This window comes from Zalophus californianus, chromosome 7 (assembly GCF_009762305.2).
Source record: "Zalophus californianus isolate mZalCal1 chromosome 7, mZalCal1.pri.v2, whole genome shotgun sequence".
NCBI lineage: Eukaryota > Metazoa > Chordata > Mammalia > Carnivora > Otariidae > Zalophus > Zalophus californianus.
In genome coordinates, this window is record NC_045601.1 from 81,644,361 (window position 1) to 81,659,241 (window position 14,881).

The 14,881-nt window shown below is 37.0% G+C and overlaps 1 protein-coding gene across 5 annotated transcripts in view; it reads left to right on the top strand.

The window, feature by feature from the left end:
• FILIP1 (filamin A interacting protein 1) overlaps positions 1-14,881 on the top strand; it is a 203,254-nt gene that overhangs the window by 82,192 nt on the left and 106,181 nt on the right. For all 5 annotated transcript variants that reach the window (XM_027603576.2, XM_027603572.1, XM_027603573.1 and 2 more), the window contains one exon: positions 10,289-10,570. In XM_027603576.2, coding sequence (XP_027459377.1) covers positions 10,289-10,570 — 282 coding nt within the window. The remainder of the gene's footprint in view (positions 1-10,288; positions 10,571-14,881) is intronic.

Genomic DNA, 14,881 nt, shown 5'->3' on the forward strand with positions numbered 1-14,881 from the left:
GAGATTGAAAAGAAAAGGAATTTAAAAGACACCTGAATACAACTGACGTGTGTGTAGGCACTTAGAACACATGAAGTCATCAGAGGCACACAAATGGGGTGATCCACGCAGTAGTTCATCTTCCCCCTTGGTAGCATGAAGCAGTTAATATCCAAACCACAGCGTGTCTTTCTTCTCGTTAACCCATCTTGTTGACATTGACCAGCAGTTGTGATTTGCCTCACATTTCTTGAAAATGCAATAAAATTATTTAAGAATATTTGCTGCAGAAAGACATTACTTTTCTAACAGAAAATTTGTACAGTTGGCTTAAAGCAATCAGCTACTGAGCAAACTAGAATTTTTCTTAATTTGCCCAATTTAAAAAATCTTTTCAGTTCACATCCAGTTGTATAACAATTGTCATGTTTCTGGAGTCTTAGTTACTTTTTCAATTCAAAAAGTTAGAAGTGGCAAGATCTCATTCCTTTTGATGGCTGCATAATATTCCATTGTATATATATATATATATATATACCACATCTTCTTTATCCATTCATCTGTCGATGCTCTGTGAAATAAGTCAATAAGAGAAAGACATGTATCATATGACCTCACTGATATGAGGAATTCTTAATCTCAGGAAACAAACTGAGGGTTGCTGAAGTGCGGGTTGGGTGGGAGGGATGGGGTGGCTGGGTGATAGACATTGGGAAGGGTATGTGCTATGGCGAGCGCTGTGAATTGTGCAAGACTGTTGAATCACAGACCTGTACCTCTGAAACAAATAATGCAATATATATTAAGAAAAATTTAAAAAAAGAAGATGATAGCAGGAGGGGAAGAATGAAGGGGGGGAAATTGGAAGGGGAGACGAACCATGAGAGATGATGGACTCTGAATAACAAACTGAGGGTTCTAGAGGGGAGGGGGGTGGGGGGATGGGTCAGCCTGGTGATGGGTATTAAAGAGGGCACGTTCTGTGTGGAGCACTGGGTATTATACGCAAATAATGAATCATGGAACACTACATCAAAAACTAATGATGTAATGTGTGGTGATTAACAAAACAATAAAAAATTCAAAGAAAAAAATTAGAAGTCAACACTGCAAGGGCAAAGTTCCTCTTCAGCTTTGTTGAAAACCTCAAGCACGGAGAAGTAGAAAGGCAACATAAGGGGAGTGATAAGGGAAGAGAGTGAGAGAGTGTGGTCTTAGAAGAAGAATGTATCACAAAAGCAGAAGACATTAGAGAAAAATATCTGCTGGAACAGTGGGATTCTGAATTAATTATTATTGTTGGAGACTATTTGGTGGATGCTATCCCCTGAGACTAAACTTATTTTGGTCCCATAAAAGGGTGGCTATGAATTCATTTGTGTTGCAGTAGTTCTGATACGGTGGGAAAAGCCCCCATTCGGATTTCCCCTTGCACATGGAGATCCAAACAAGCTTGCATTCTATCTCAGGCTTTCCAAGGCACTGGCCATATTATTTTGGGCAAATGTCTAAATCTCTCTAAACCTCATTTTCCTTATTTTTGTAAGAGGAAGAATTATAGTACCTGCTTTATGGATTGGTATCAGGATTTCATGAAATGATACTACATATGTCAGATACTTACCCCAATGCTGAGAGCATAATGAGCTCTTTAGTAAATGACAGCTATTATTACTGTGAATAGAGGTAATATCTAAGAATAATTCATCAAATATAGACTGCTGACATAGAGTCTAAGGTATTTGTCATTCTGGCTACAGATAGATGTTTGTTAGGGGAAGGGAAAGAACTGATTCTTCTACAATTCTGGGGCTGGACGTTTTCAGGAGTGATGAGATACAGGAAGGAATTCTGGGTCCAGCTAAGCAGGGGTCTGGTAATTTTCCTGAGGTGTTCTCTTTGTCACATGATAAAACCAACACAACCAATTTGTGTCCCAGCCAACGTTTAGCAATTTTGATTAAACTAAATGGTAACATTTTTTAGAGGCCACAGTTACTGTTAGAACGTTTGAAAGAATTGTAGTGCCCAAGTAGAAAGGATATAAGTAAAATTAACCAGAAAGCTGAAGAGTTGTCTTAATCACTTAAATTTCAGGCCTTACTCTTTCTTTGTAATCAATGACTATGTATTATATACTATGTCTAGAAGAATAGTGACATCAGAATTACAATAATAAAGTATTATAAATATGAAAATATTTAAAATGTATTTGAGGTTTAAGAATGAGTCATTAAAGTTGAAAATGCGAGAAAAAAGTGATATGTCATTATGTCATCGTTTCTTTATAAAACAGTATATGTCTAGATAAATGCTTTTCTCTTTTATATGATTGACAGTAGCCTTATTTCTGTGAAGGAAGTAAAAAGAACAATAACAAACCCCAAACCCTGTTATAAATGCTAGAAGTGAGTATAAAGAGGTAAACTGACAGTTGCTAAGAGAGGTCACCCTATTTTACATTCAAAGTTTTAAAACCCTCAAACTGTACATTTAGACTCAGGTATCCTGTTTTATTTTATAATTTTTTTCAGTTATCCTATTTTAAAAGATTTTTTATTTCATGGCAGTTCCCTGATCTATTCTTTCATTATTTTTTTTTTTCTGGGAACTTTTTCCAGGTCTGCTTTTATCTTCCTTGAAGAATATTAAGCAGAACTTTATAAAATATTTCACCATGGTTTGGGGCTAGGGTAGAATAATATTTTTCTATTTTGCCGCAGTTATAATATTTTCCTTAAACTCTCGATTACAACATCTCTGCAATGACCTCAAGACAATCCCCTTTCTTGAATTCTAACATTTTGTGGAATTATTTAGAAGAATTTTCATTTGGTCTGGATAGATCTGTCCTAATAGAATGTTATTCTGAAGATTTTATGAGTGTGGATAATGAGCAGTGAAAAATCATTTAACATGGCTTGTTTCATAAATAGGATGAAGAAAGTGAAAGAAAATTGTAAAGAAAATTTAACAGTAAACATAGGAACACTTCTGAACAGTCTGCACCATTAGAATGAATGATAATCTCATGAGAAGTGTTTGAACATTTTATGAGTTGGGCTCTTTATAATTAGACTTCACCAAGTAAATAAGATACGCAGAGGGAATAATCTGGCATCAATAGAGAATAAACTATTTGATTTTTTCATGTTTTAAAATTCACATAAAACTAGAACAGATGTTTTCTTTTGCCTTTAGTTTGGGGAGCTTTGGGTATTGTCATTTAAGTCCAACAGAAAGAACCAGGACAGTTCCATGCTAATGTTCTGGAAGCCTCACTTGCAGCAGGCCTTCTGCCAGGCCACACTGTAAAAAGTAGGCTTTTCTGTAATTATGTGCTTTCCTTTTTACTATGTACTATAATTTTTCCTTATAATTCTATAAAGTCATTTAAAAATAGAAATTATATAAGTAAAATTATTGTGACATCTCACCCTCTGCCTTAGGTAGGTTCTTAGAAAAGTATATAGATAAAATATAACCAGAAACAGAGGCTGGATCCATGAGAATCATAGGAAATATTCCAAAACCTAATTTATGCAGAAAACGTTTCTTTTGGTGGTAGGGATGGGGAGTCTTGTGGCCAAAATTGAATCATAACACGAAAAGATAAATCTGAAAGCAGGCGAGAGCAAGAGTGAGAAAAGGGAAGGGGGATAGTCAAGGTCAACATTTGCAGAAGCTAATGAAGGTGGGCACTAGAGTGGGTATTTCATTGCTGTAGACCTTTTCTTTGTCTTTTTCCTTTTCCTTGTTCAAAAGCTCTAGAAATGCTTGTTGGTTCAGCATAAATGGCTCAAAGTCTTTATAAACATTTTCTGATTCCTAGGATATTATTCATCTGACGGTATGCTCTGGTGATTGCCCAATATATGCGGGGGGGGGGGGGGAGGGGGGGCCTGAAGAGGAGGGATGGCCATAGATAAAAGAGGGAGATTTGGAATACCATTTTGTATTTCTTTTCTTCACACCCTAGTCAGCAAATTCCATGCAAACTATTGCTGACTAATTACTATGAACGGAAAAGTAAGTCTACTTCTTGAACTATGTTAGGATTATTTACTTATTAAAAAGAGGAATTTGTGTCCCAAATAACAGTGATTCAAAAAAAAAAAAAAAAGAGAGAGAGAGAGAGTGGTGTGGTTACAAATCTGGTGTGAATTTTCAGTTTATTTATACCTTTGTCTCAAGGAGAACTTTCTTCAAAGGGTATATGCTGGGGTAGAGCAAAGGTATTTTTGGCTTCTTTCAGAAATTTTGTTATCTGCATGTCCCAACCCTGCAGCCATGAAATCAACTCAACTATTAAGAAGCCTACAGAGTACCCGATGCCTTTTTTGTTACCTGCCTGATACTCTGTAAACACAATGGACAGGATTTGGCCAACTGATTAAATGTTTACTATTGTTCAACTCTGGGACTTTTAACACAGATGGTCCCTGTTCAGACTTCACATCCTGTTTTCATAACATGTATCCTTAATATTTAGCCATGTTGCTTCTTGGGATGATTTAAAAGTGATTCATCATTTTACAAGTTCTGCATCAGGTTAATGATTTTGGCAAAAGTATTTTGCTTAGCAACCTAATTTTAATTGCTGTGTGAGTTTTGCATGAATGTCTGTGGAGAAAGATGGATTTCTCCAATTCTGTAGTATGAAGTGAAAAACATTACCTTAGTAAAGATTTGTAAATTTTTCTGAATCATCTGATTTACAGGGTATTCCCTTACCCCTTCCAATTTGCATGCGTTTAAGAACTTAGAGGAAAGCCATATAGTGAGTAGGTATTTGGAATCAGACCTGGGTTCAAATCCTAGCTCTTCTATTCACTAGGAGTAGTTGTGTGATCCAGAAAAAAGATATTTAATGTCTTTCAACCTCAGTGGCCATATCTGTAAAACTGAGAATAATAAGGTTGATGTGAATATTAATTTAGATGAGATGCTGTATGTAAAATGCTTAGCACACTGTGTAGCACTTAAGAAACAGTGTGTGAGGCAGCCATTCTGGAAAACAGTATGAAGTGTCCTCAGAAAGTTAAAAATAGAGCTACTCTATGAGCCAGGAATTGCACTACTAGGTATTTATCCAAAGGATACAAACTTAGTGATTCAAAGGGGCACATGAACCCTAATGTTTATAGCAGCAATGTCCACAATAGCCAAACTATGGAAAGAGCCCAGATATCTATCAACAGATGAATGGATAAAGAAGATGTGGTGTGTGTGTGTGTGTGTGTGTGTGTGTGTGTGTGTGTGTGTGTAATGGAATATTACTCAGCCATCAAAAAGAATGAAATCTTGCCATTTGCAATGATGTGGATAGAGCTAGAGTGTATTTATTATGCTAGTGAAATAAGTCAGTTAGAGAAAGGCAAATACCATATGATTTCACTCATATGTGGCATTTAAGAAACAAAACAGATGAACATAGGAGAGGGGCAGGAAAAATAAAATAAGATGAAATCAGAAAGGGAGGTAAATCATAAGAGACTCTTAACTATAGGAAACAAACTGAGGGTTGCTGGAGGGGAGGTGGGTGGAGGGATGGAGTAATTGGGTGATGGGCATTAAGGAGGCAGTTGATGGAATGAGCACTGGGTGTTGTATGCAACTGATGAATCACTAAATTGTACCTCTGAAACTAATAATATATGTTAATTAAATTGAATTTAAATAAAAAATTAAGAAAAAAAGAAACTGTTGATAGCTATTCGAATAAGGAAGAGTATGGCTGTCATTAAATGTGATACATGGAAGTCATTATTGTCTTGATATTTTCTTCCTTCAAAATAAAGTAGTTTATTTTTTAAAAGATTTTAGATTAATTTACTTGAGAGAGAGAGAGAGTGAGTGAGAGAAAGAGAGTGAGTGAGAGAGAGAGAGAGAGAGAGAGAGAGGGAGGGAGGGAGGAGGGAGAAGTAGACTCTCCACTGAGCAGGTAGCCTGATGCAGGGCTCGATCCCAGAACCCTGGGATCATGACCTAAGCTGAAGGCAGACACTTAACAGAGTGAACCACCCAGGCACCCCCAAAATAAAGTAGTTTAAAGTGGACATTACTGGGGTGCTGGCTGGCTCAGTCTGAGGAGCATGTGACCCCTGATCTTGGGGTTGAAAATTTGAGACCCACGTTGGGTGTAAAGATTACTAAAAAAAAATAAACTTTAAAAATAAATAAATAAATAAATAAATAAAGTGGACATTATTGATGGCACATTTGATTACACTATTGAGAATATGTCTTTCACTTTCGTATATGGTGTCTACTTCCTTCCTAAAACATTTTTTGGCTAGTTTGTGATCTCTGAGTACTTTTACATTGCTGAGATAGAAAAGGCGCTGATTGCTGACTTTGTTGTGGAGATAAAGATAGTAGACCCTATTTGGATCACCAAGAAAGTACTAAAATCCACGAGCACATGTCAAAGGAAAAGCAATTAATGTGAAATTTCAGTGTTATGGAGAAAAAATATTTCCTAAGACAGAATTAACATCATGGTCTAGCACATGAGATGTTTTTATCAAAGTGAAATAACATGGAAGAGAATAGGGAACTGAAGCTTTTGAGCTGATTAGTGATATAAAATAATTAGATAATTCTAAAATATGTTTTTTCTGGGCGCCTGGGTGGCTCAGATGGTTAAGCGTCTGCCTTCGGCTCGGGTCATGATCCCGGGGTCCTGGGATCGAGTCCCACATTGGGCTCCCAGCTCCTTGGGAGCCTGCTTCTCCCTCTGCTTCTCTCTCTCTCTCTCTCTGTCTCTCATGAATAAATAAATAAAATCTTTAAAAAAAAATAAATAAAATATGTTTTTTCTGTGAAAGTAATTAATTCTGTAATCAATTAATTCTATAATCAATACTAATTAACTAATATAATTCCATTAATTCCACAAAAGCTATTAATACTACAATAAAATTTACCTAAAAATGCATCAGACTGAAAATTTTAGAAAGTACTACTATAAAAAGAGTTGCACTAATTAAATGACACTTTCTGTGTGTGTGTTTTTTTTTTAAGATTTTATTTATTTATTTGACAGAGAGAGAGAGAGGCAGGAGAGAGGGAACAGAAGCAGGGGGAGTGGGAGAGGGAGAAGCAGGCTTCCCGCGGAGCAGGGAGCCTGATGCGGGGCTCCATCTCAGGATCCTGAGATCATGACCTGAGCCGAAGGCAGACACTTAACGAATGAGCCACCCAGGCACCCCTCTGTGTGTTTGTAAATACGGTTGAGTAAATGCACATAACATAGTTAGTTAGGCATTTTTCTAATTTAGGAATACCTAAATGCTGAAGATTCTATAAAAGATATAAAAAGTCCAGGGAAATATTACACAAACACATGCTACAGTCAAATACAAATATTGTATATGATTAAGGCCATGTATGACTAAGTTTAAAACATTACCACCTTACTATTGTCTAGAATTTTTATTAATGCATGATCTAAATTGAAGTTGTCAAATCAATATTTGATGCACCATCCCAAAGAGCCTTAAGATCTTATAGAGAAAATTATTTCAGGTAAAAAGGCATGGAGTTGTAGGGAGTCACAATTCAGTTTGGGGAGCCCATGTCTTAATTATGATGTGTAAAATTCAAGAGTTAAATTTGAAATTGTTGGGGAGGAAAAAGTTTTCCTTCTACCTTTCTAGATTCTTGGCTGAGACACCCCCTGCAAAAAAAGACAAATTAACAGGAGAAAAACAAACAAGTTTAAAACATGTATACCTCTTCTATACATGAGAGAGGAATTCTCAGAAATGGTTCAACCCATCACCTTAATATCATCTTCAGCTAAACACAATAGAAGATGTTGGGGTAGGGAGTCAATTGTGGGAGGTTACCAGGAAAAGCGCAGTAGAGTAAAGTGTTGGGCAGATTTAAGTCCTTACCTTCTCTGCTAAGAAGAGGTTCCAGAAATTTAGTCATTCTTTTCTTCCTGGTACGAAGAAGAAGACACCCTTACAAATGGAGATTTCCCTTATAAATTTAATGTTTCATACCAAAGGGTAATTTCTACTCAGTTTTCAGAACTTCACCTGTGTCTATTATTTCTTAAATAATCAATATGCCAAAAGAGCATATTTTACTCCCCTTCAAAACTTTCTATTCATCGCTTTTTTTTTTTTTTTTTTTTGACTGGGGCTTAAGTCAGCCCTCTCCGCCCACAACAAACTGATAAAGTATAGTAGGTCTGCTCTGAAGTGCTCTGGCTTCCATTACAAAGACACATCTATTCTTTCTTCACCAAGGAAGCAGAAAAGATGCTCTAAAATTTCGAGAACTAATCACTGAGTGAACCAGAAAATAGGGTGCCAGTGTTAAGCATCACTTTTTCAGTTTATATTGTTCAAAATTAGGGTGCTGAAGAAAGTTCACACACACACAAAAGGGTCCATTTGGTTATAAGAGTTCAGTTCAAAAAAGGAGCATGAATGTAGATTTAAAGATTGGTTGGAAGAATTGAATATGCACTATCTGAAAGGAAACATCACACTGTATTTATTTTTCTATTATAAACCTAGTATTTTGAAAAGCTTTCCTTGGTTTCTTAAGTATGGTTGGGTTCATAAAGGAAATTTACTTTCAGAAAACAAGTCTTTCTATTTTATCTGGAATGAGTAATGAAAATCTTGCTGCTTAGCTGTTCAGGGGAAGGACTATTTATACTGTGAGTTTTAAATAATCCCATGTTCTAAGCTACTATATTTAAGAGTTTAGGCAAATTTTGTAGTACAGCCCCCAGGAAATTAGAACTCTCTTTCTTGCACTTTGAGTCTTAGGGTTTGAGTTCAGGTTGTTTGTTTGTAATATACCTGTTGGTCAAGTTCTTCTGCTCAGAGATTGACAGAGAATCTGTAAAGCATTCATGATGGAAAGACCCAAATGTGTTCCCCACGAGATAAATTATTCGCTGCTTTGTCTTTTTTCTTTATTTTACCTTAAAATATTTAAAATATTTTTGATTTTGAAATTGATCTGTTTTCCCCAATTCTTTGTGCTCTTAATCTTATTACTGTAAATGACTGACATAAAACAAAACAAAACACACCACCCTGCCCCCATTTTGAAAAAGAGGTTACAGAAAAACAAAATTCCACATTACTAAAAACAACACCACCCTCTTCCCTTTGAGTTTCCCTTTTCCTCTCTCCATTTGAAGCCCTCTCCACCCTATGTGGATTTTTCTGTACATTGTGACTTCCAACTGGTTCCTGGCAAGGTTTGATGTTTGAATTTTCTTTTCTTTTTAAGATTTTATTTATTTATTTATTTATTTATTTATTTATTTATTTATTTATTTGAGAGAGAAAGAGTGCACAAGTGAGGGGAAAAAGAGGCAAAGGGAGAGGGAGAGAATCTCAAGTAGACTCCGCCTTGAGCATGGAGCCCAACACGGGGCTCAGCCTCATGACCCTGAGATCATGACCTGTGCCAAAACCAAGAGTCAGATGCTTAACCAACTGAGTCACCCAGGTGCCGCAGATGTTTGAATTTTCTGATAGGCTTAATTTAGAATCATTTTTTTAAATAATTTTTTTATTTTACAACAGCTTTTGATTCATAGAATTATTGCAAACATAATACCTAGGGTTCCAATATATACCACACCCAGTTTCTTCTATAGTTAATAGCTTACATTAGTATGGTACATTTGTTATAATTTATGAACAAATATTGATACATTATTATTGACTAAAGCACACATTTTATTCATATTTTCTCAGTTTTTCTTCATACTGTCTTTTTTCTATTCCAAAATCCCACCTAGGATGCCATATTGCATTTAACTGTCATGTGTCCTTAGGTTTCTCTTGGCTGTGACAATTTTCAGATATTCTGTGTTTTTGATGACCTTGGTAGCTTTAAAGATTACTGGTCAGCAATTTTGTAGACTGTCTTTCAAGTAGGGTCTGTCTGATGTTTTTCTCATTATTAGACTTGGGTGATGTTTGGGGGTGGGAGGCCACATAGGTAAAAGTACCATTTATAGCCCATTATCCCAGTATATCAAAGATACACACCATTTACATGACTTAGAACTCTTGGTGTTGACCTTAGTCATTTGGTTTGAGATGTTTATCAGGTTAGAATCACATTTTCACTTTTTCCTGAAGACCATCAAAGCATTTTCCTGCAGATTTTAATGACCTTCATTAAAGCTATAAGGAAGCTAACTAGGACTGATCTTTCGGTATTTCTTTATTGGTGATGCTGTGAAGCTGCTAAAAGTTTCTAAGTAGTTAGACAAATAACTTCAGTGGTAGTAACAACTGTTATCTTTTTTCATGTATTGTAGGTGGGAATGAGATCCCGAAATCAGGGTGGTGAAAGTTCATCCAATGGGCATATCTCCTGCCCCAAGTCCTCTATCATCAGCAATGCTGATGATAAAAGTCTCTCAGAAGATGCAAAAAAGAAAAACAAATCAAACAGAAAGGAGGATGATGTCATGGCCTCAGGGACTGTGAAACGACACCTAAAATCATCTGGAGAAAGTGAACGAAAAAATAAGAAATCCTTGGAGTTATCCAAAGAAGACCTTATACAGCTACTCAGTATAATGGAAGGAGAGTTGCAGGTAGAGTCCAATTTTCTCAACTATTTGTCTCTAGTTCCTAAGCTATAAAATGAGAGACTATGAATCTATCTCCCTCACTGGATTGTGAACTTCATGGGGAAAGGGGTTATATTTTTCTTGTTAATTTCTAAATCCCTGCTATAAGTTTGTACTGAATAAGTATGTGTTGAATGAATGAATGAATAAAGAATAGATGCTGATTCCAACTTCAAGCTTCTCTAGAAGCAGAAAGTTTCTTCATGATATGACTTTGGCAATAATTTAACCCAGGCTCCTGTGCTTAGTAATCAGTGAGGTTATCTAATTTAGCCATTGGCTGTGGTTGAAAACCATAGAAAAGTCGTAATTATTAGAGCACAGAGTTGAGATCAATGGTTACTTTTGCCTCCTTCTAAAAGGTAGAGTAAAAGGGACATAAAGAAATAGAGGGAGAGACAAAGAGAGGGGAAAATACAGAAAGCTTTGTTTAGAGCAGCCTTACTCTTTCTTTCATTTTTCTTAACTTTCAGCTTTAATTTCCTACAAGTTGAGATGCACACAAATAAGCAGAGCATTGTATTGTGAAGATGTAATATTTTCACAAAACATTTTCAAATCTATTATCTCATTTGATATCAACAAAAAATGTGGGTTGTGTCCAGATCTCACCTTAGGTTTCCTGAGTCTTGGTCCAGTGCTCTTTCCACTGCCATCCTCACCATCCTTCTGTAGCTTCCATGAACCAGGTCCCCCATTAAGTGTTTGTTTTTAGGGATCCAAGGGGAAGTTGGGATTCTTTTGAGTTTCTGAGCTCTGGACAATGGTGTTTCTGAAAGTGGGGGAAAATAACTTTTTTCTTTTTGGGAAAGAGTATGACTTAAGAGTGAAGTTGCTATTTTCCTTTTTGTTTTTGTTAGGCTCTTAGCTTGCCTGAGCCTCGAGGGGAATGCAAATAATCACATGAGATGAAACCTTTGTTTGCTGCTGTTAGCATCAGAAATATTATTTGCAATCTACCCTAACCTAGGGTGGGCTAGCCTGATCTGTTCCTGTTCTCATCTGTGTGTGCATACAGATAAGGAAATCCCTGGGGAAAAGAGAAATAGAAAACATACAAAACTCAAATTTTAAACAAATAAACATGATTGAGCTTACCATTTATGGGCTGAGAAAAATCACATTTGCATTTCACAGCAAAAGATGAAATTTTCCAGAGTTCCACCATTACTAGAAATAGCTTCACCACTCTCAGAAAGGTGGTTAATGTTTTGTCTATTAACATTTATTGTGTAAGGAGGCAGAATATATTAGTCTAACTTTTTAAGCTGCCCTCAGTTGACAGGTACTAACCTGAGTGGAAGGTACACAGTTGTCATGAAAGTTTTCACAAAGCAAGGCCATCAGCTCCCTTCTCTCCAAGTATGGTGGCTTGTGTGAAGCCTGTGGCTCTTCCAGATTTTAATTTCTGTAGAAGGCTATTATATCATGGTGGACTCTGGAAGGTATTTAAGATTCATGTGACTTTTATACTCATGATATTGCCAGATACAGTTTCAGAGCCAAGGCATGCAAAATATAAGGCCACATACCCAGAACATTAAGGAAAATAGCCAGAAGGCGCCAAAGACATGCATTTTGCTCTCTATTAAACTTTATAAATACTGGATACCTTACCTTACACAATAGATATATTCCTGAGTAGCAATAAATAAGTAAGAAAGTGTAAGATATTTGTGGAGGAGGCAGTGAAGGAAAAGAGAAATGAAGGACCTGGTATTTTAAGAAATTTCATGGTAAATTCATTTGCAAAGCAAATCATCCATCCACCCATTTATTTATATGCATCCACATAAGTGTATGTACTTATAAATGCAGATTGTGTCATAGGTTTGTTTAAAATAAGAGTGTTCCTGTATTTGGAGCTTAGATCTATGTTTTTGTAGCAGAAACCTGTCCTTTATTAGCATTCTCACGTGAGAGGGTGTGTGTGCTGTAGCTAAGTGTGGGAGGCAGTTGGCTTTAGCAACTATGAGTGGGCTGGTGAAAATGTGGCAGCTGTGTGCCAGGTTTGCCAGACTAGAGATGTGAAAAAAATCTATGTAAAGATCTAGTGCTGTGAAGAGAGGCGAGGATATGCCTCGAGAGGTAAGGCCTGTATGCCATTTGGCTTGACATTTATGAACATTTAGTGACTTGTCTCCCAGACCTTCAGAGACCACTGATTACCTCCCTTTATGGGGTGGCTGTATGTGACTCAAATACCCTTCCTCTGGAGCTAGTGTTCCAAGGTTATATGAAATATTGGGGCCGACAAGCATCTTTGAGGTGTCTTATCCACCTCCTTTATATTACAAATGTAAAATGACACTCTGATAAATTATGTGACTTTCCCAAGGTTGCACAGCAGTTTAGTTAACATTTGCTCTAGATCCAAATTCCCTGTCTCTCAGTTCAATGTCCCTCTCATTAGGTTATTTACACTCGGGGATGTTCAAGGGTAAGATCCAGGACCTCTGTATTTCTTCTTCATTTGAGAATTTCTTTCAAGTAGACTCCTAGTGTGAACTCCGGGGCCAAAACCATTTTTTAGGTTAGAGAAATTGCGGAAGGTTTCTTTCACATCCAGGCGGTAGAAGTGTATGATCTGAGTCTTGAAGTTTGGTGTGATCTGGATAGTGAGAAACACGGTGGAGGGCAGGGGTGCCACATGGTCACAGGCTGGGCCCCACACAACTTTGGGGGGCTTCATATTCACTACCCTATGAGGGTTGTGCCCTGGAGTTTTGCAGCAGCTTAGCCTTGGGGAGACTGGAACTGCTGGTTAAAAGAAGTAGCGTGACACAAAGAAAAAAGGGCTTGTAATATTGGGGAGATAGACTGAGATCAAGTCTGCCTGTAGGAGATGTACCGGGGAAATGACTTGGGGGACAAGGAGGAGACGAGAGTTCACTTGAGCTTTCCATGTCAATTTTCCCTTTCTCAGACTCGTTTTTGATCTCTCTTATTATCTCTACCTCCATATCCAGGGTTTTGGACATTATAAACAATGATGTGTTTTCTGGTACCAATGACCTGCCACCTTAGGAATCTGTTGTGTGATCTATAGGAATTTGTTGAGCCAACATTAAAACAGCATGGCCTTTATGTTAGCATTGGCTCTTTGCAAAATCTGCAAATTTGCTGTTTTGCTTGCCAGTCCAAAACAGAGTAAACTCTTGAAGTGCAACTTTAGAGGATATGTATTAGTCATGGATTTGCCATTCTCAGGGATTTTTGCATTTTAAAGAGTCTTGTCTAGGAACTGGTGGTGTCATGACCTTTGTCTAAGAGAGGGACATCTTCCAGAGCTTTCAAGCCACACCTTAGCCGATTCAGGCCTGTCATTTTAGCACAATGGCTGGCCAGCATTGCCTGCATGGAAGTAGCTGGGATGGTTTCCATTATGATTCTTCTGTCATTGACACTTCCAATAACAAGAACTTTCTAATAAATTGGAACATTTTTACTCTGGGTGAAAAACTGGTTACATATTTCCCAGACTAAACTGAAAATAATGAAATAGTATACCCAGACTATCACTTGGGCACCATGATTAATTTTCCCTTGTATTTGTCCAAAAATAGCACTTTAAAGAAGCCAGTTGATTTGGCTGTACTAAAAACAACAAAAGTTCGAAGGAAATGCTACTCACATCAAAAAGCCATAACACAGAAAACTTGGCAGAAGGCCATTCTTGTAAAATGATTCAAAAACAGTATACCAATTAATTCTTCTTGATACAAAAAAATATTTAGCTATTTTGTATAGTGAATCCTCTTGATATATCCACTTGAATACATTTAAAAAAAATCAACCTCTAAAAAATTTTCATCATTCTTTCCCTTTGTCCTTATAGTTAGTTCTCTTTTACCCATGCGAAAGGAGGCCCAGGGAAATCTAGCTAACACGACTAGATAATGCACCACCATTCCATTTGGCTTTGGTGTTTGTCAGGCTGAGTCAGAGACAGGATCATCCACATGTTGAAAAATCTACCCTTGTCCCATGTAACTGGCAGAAGAAGATGTTATATTTCAGATACTTACAAAATAGATAACATGACCCTGTGGATTACTAGAAGTTTCCTCTATTCTCTCCTTTTGCAGTTCCTAGCCATTTTCTTCTCTCTCTTTTTAAAAAAATATTCATTCATTTATTTGGGGGGGGACGGGCAGAGGGAGAGGGAGAGAGTCCCAAGCCGACTTCGCACTTTACCTCTCTACCACCTACTGTAGGTGAGCCTTCTACCTGCTCTCCTTTCTTACTAAGAGATTTCATTCATTCTTAGGGCAC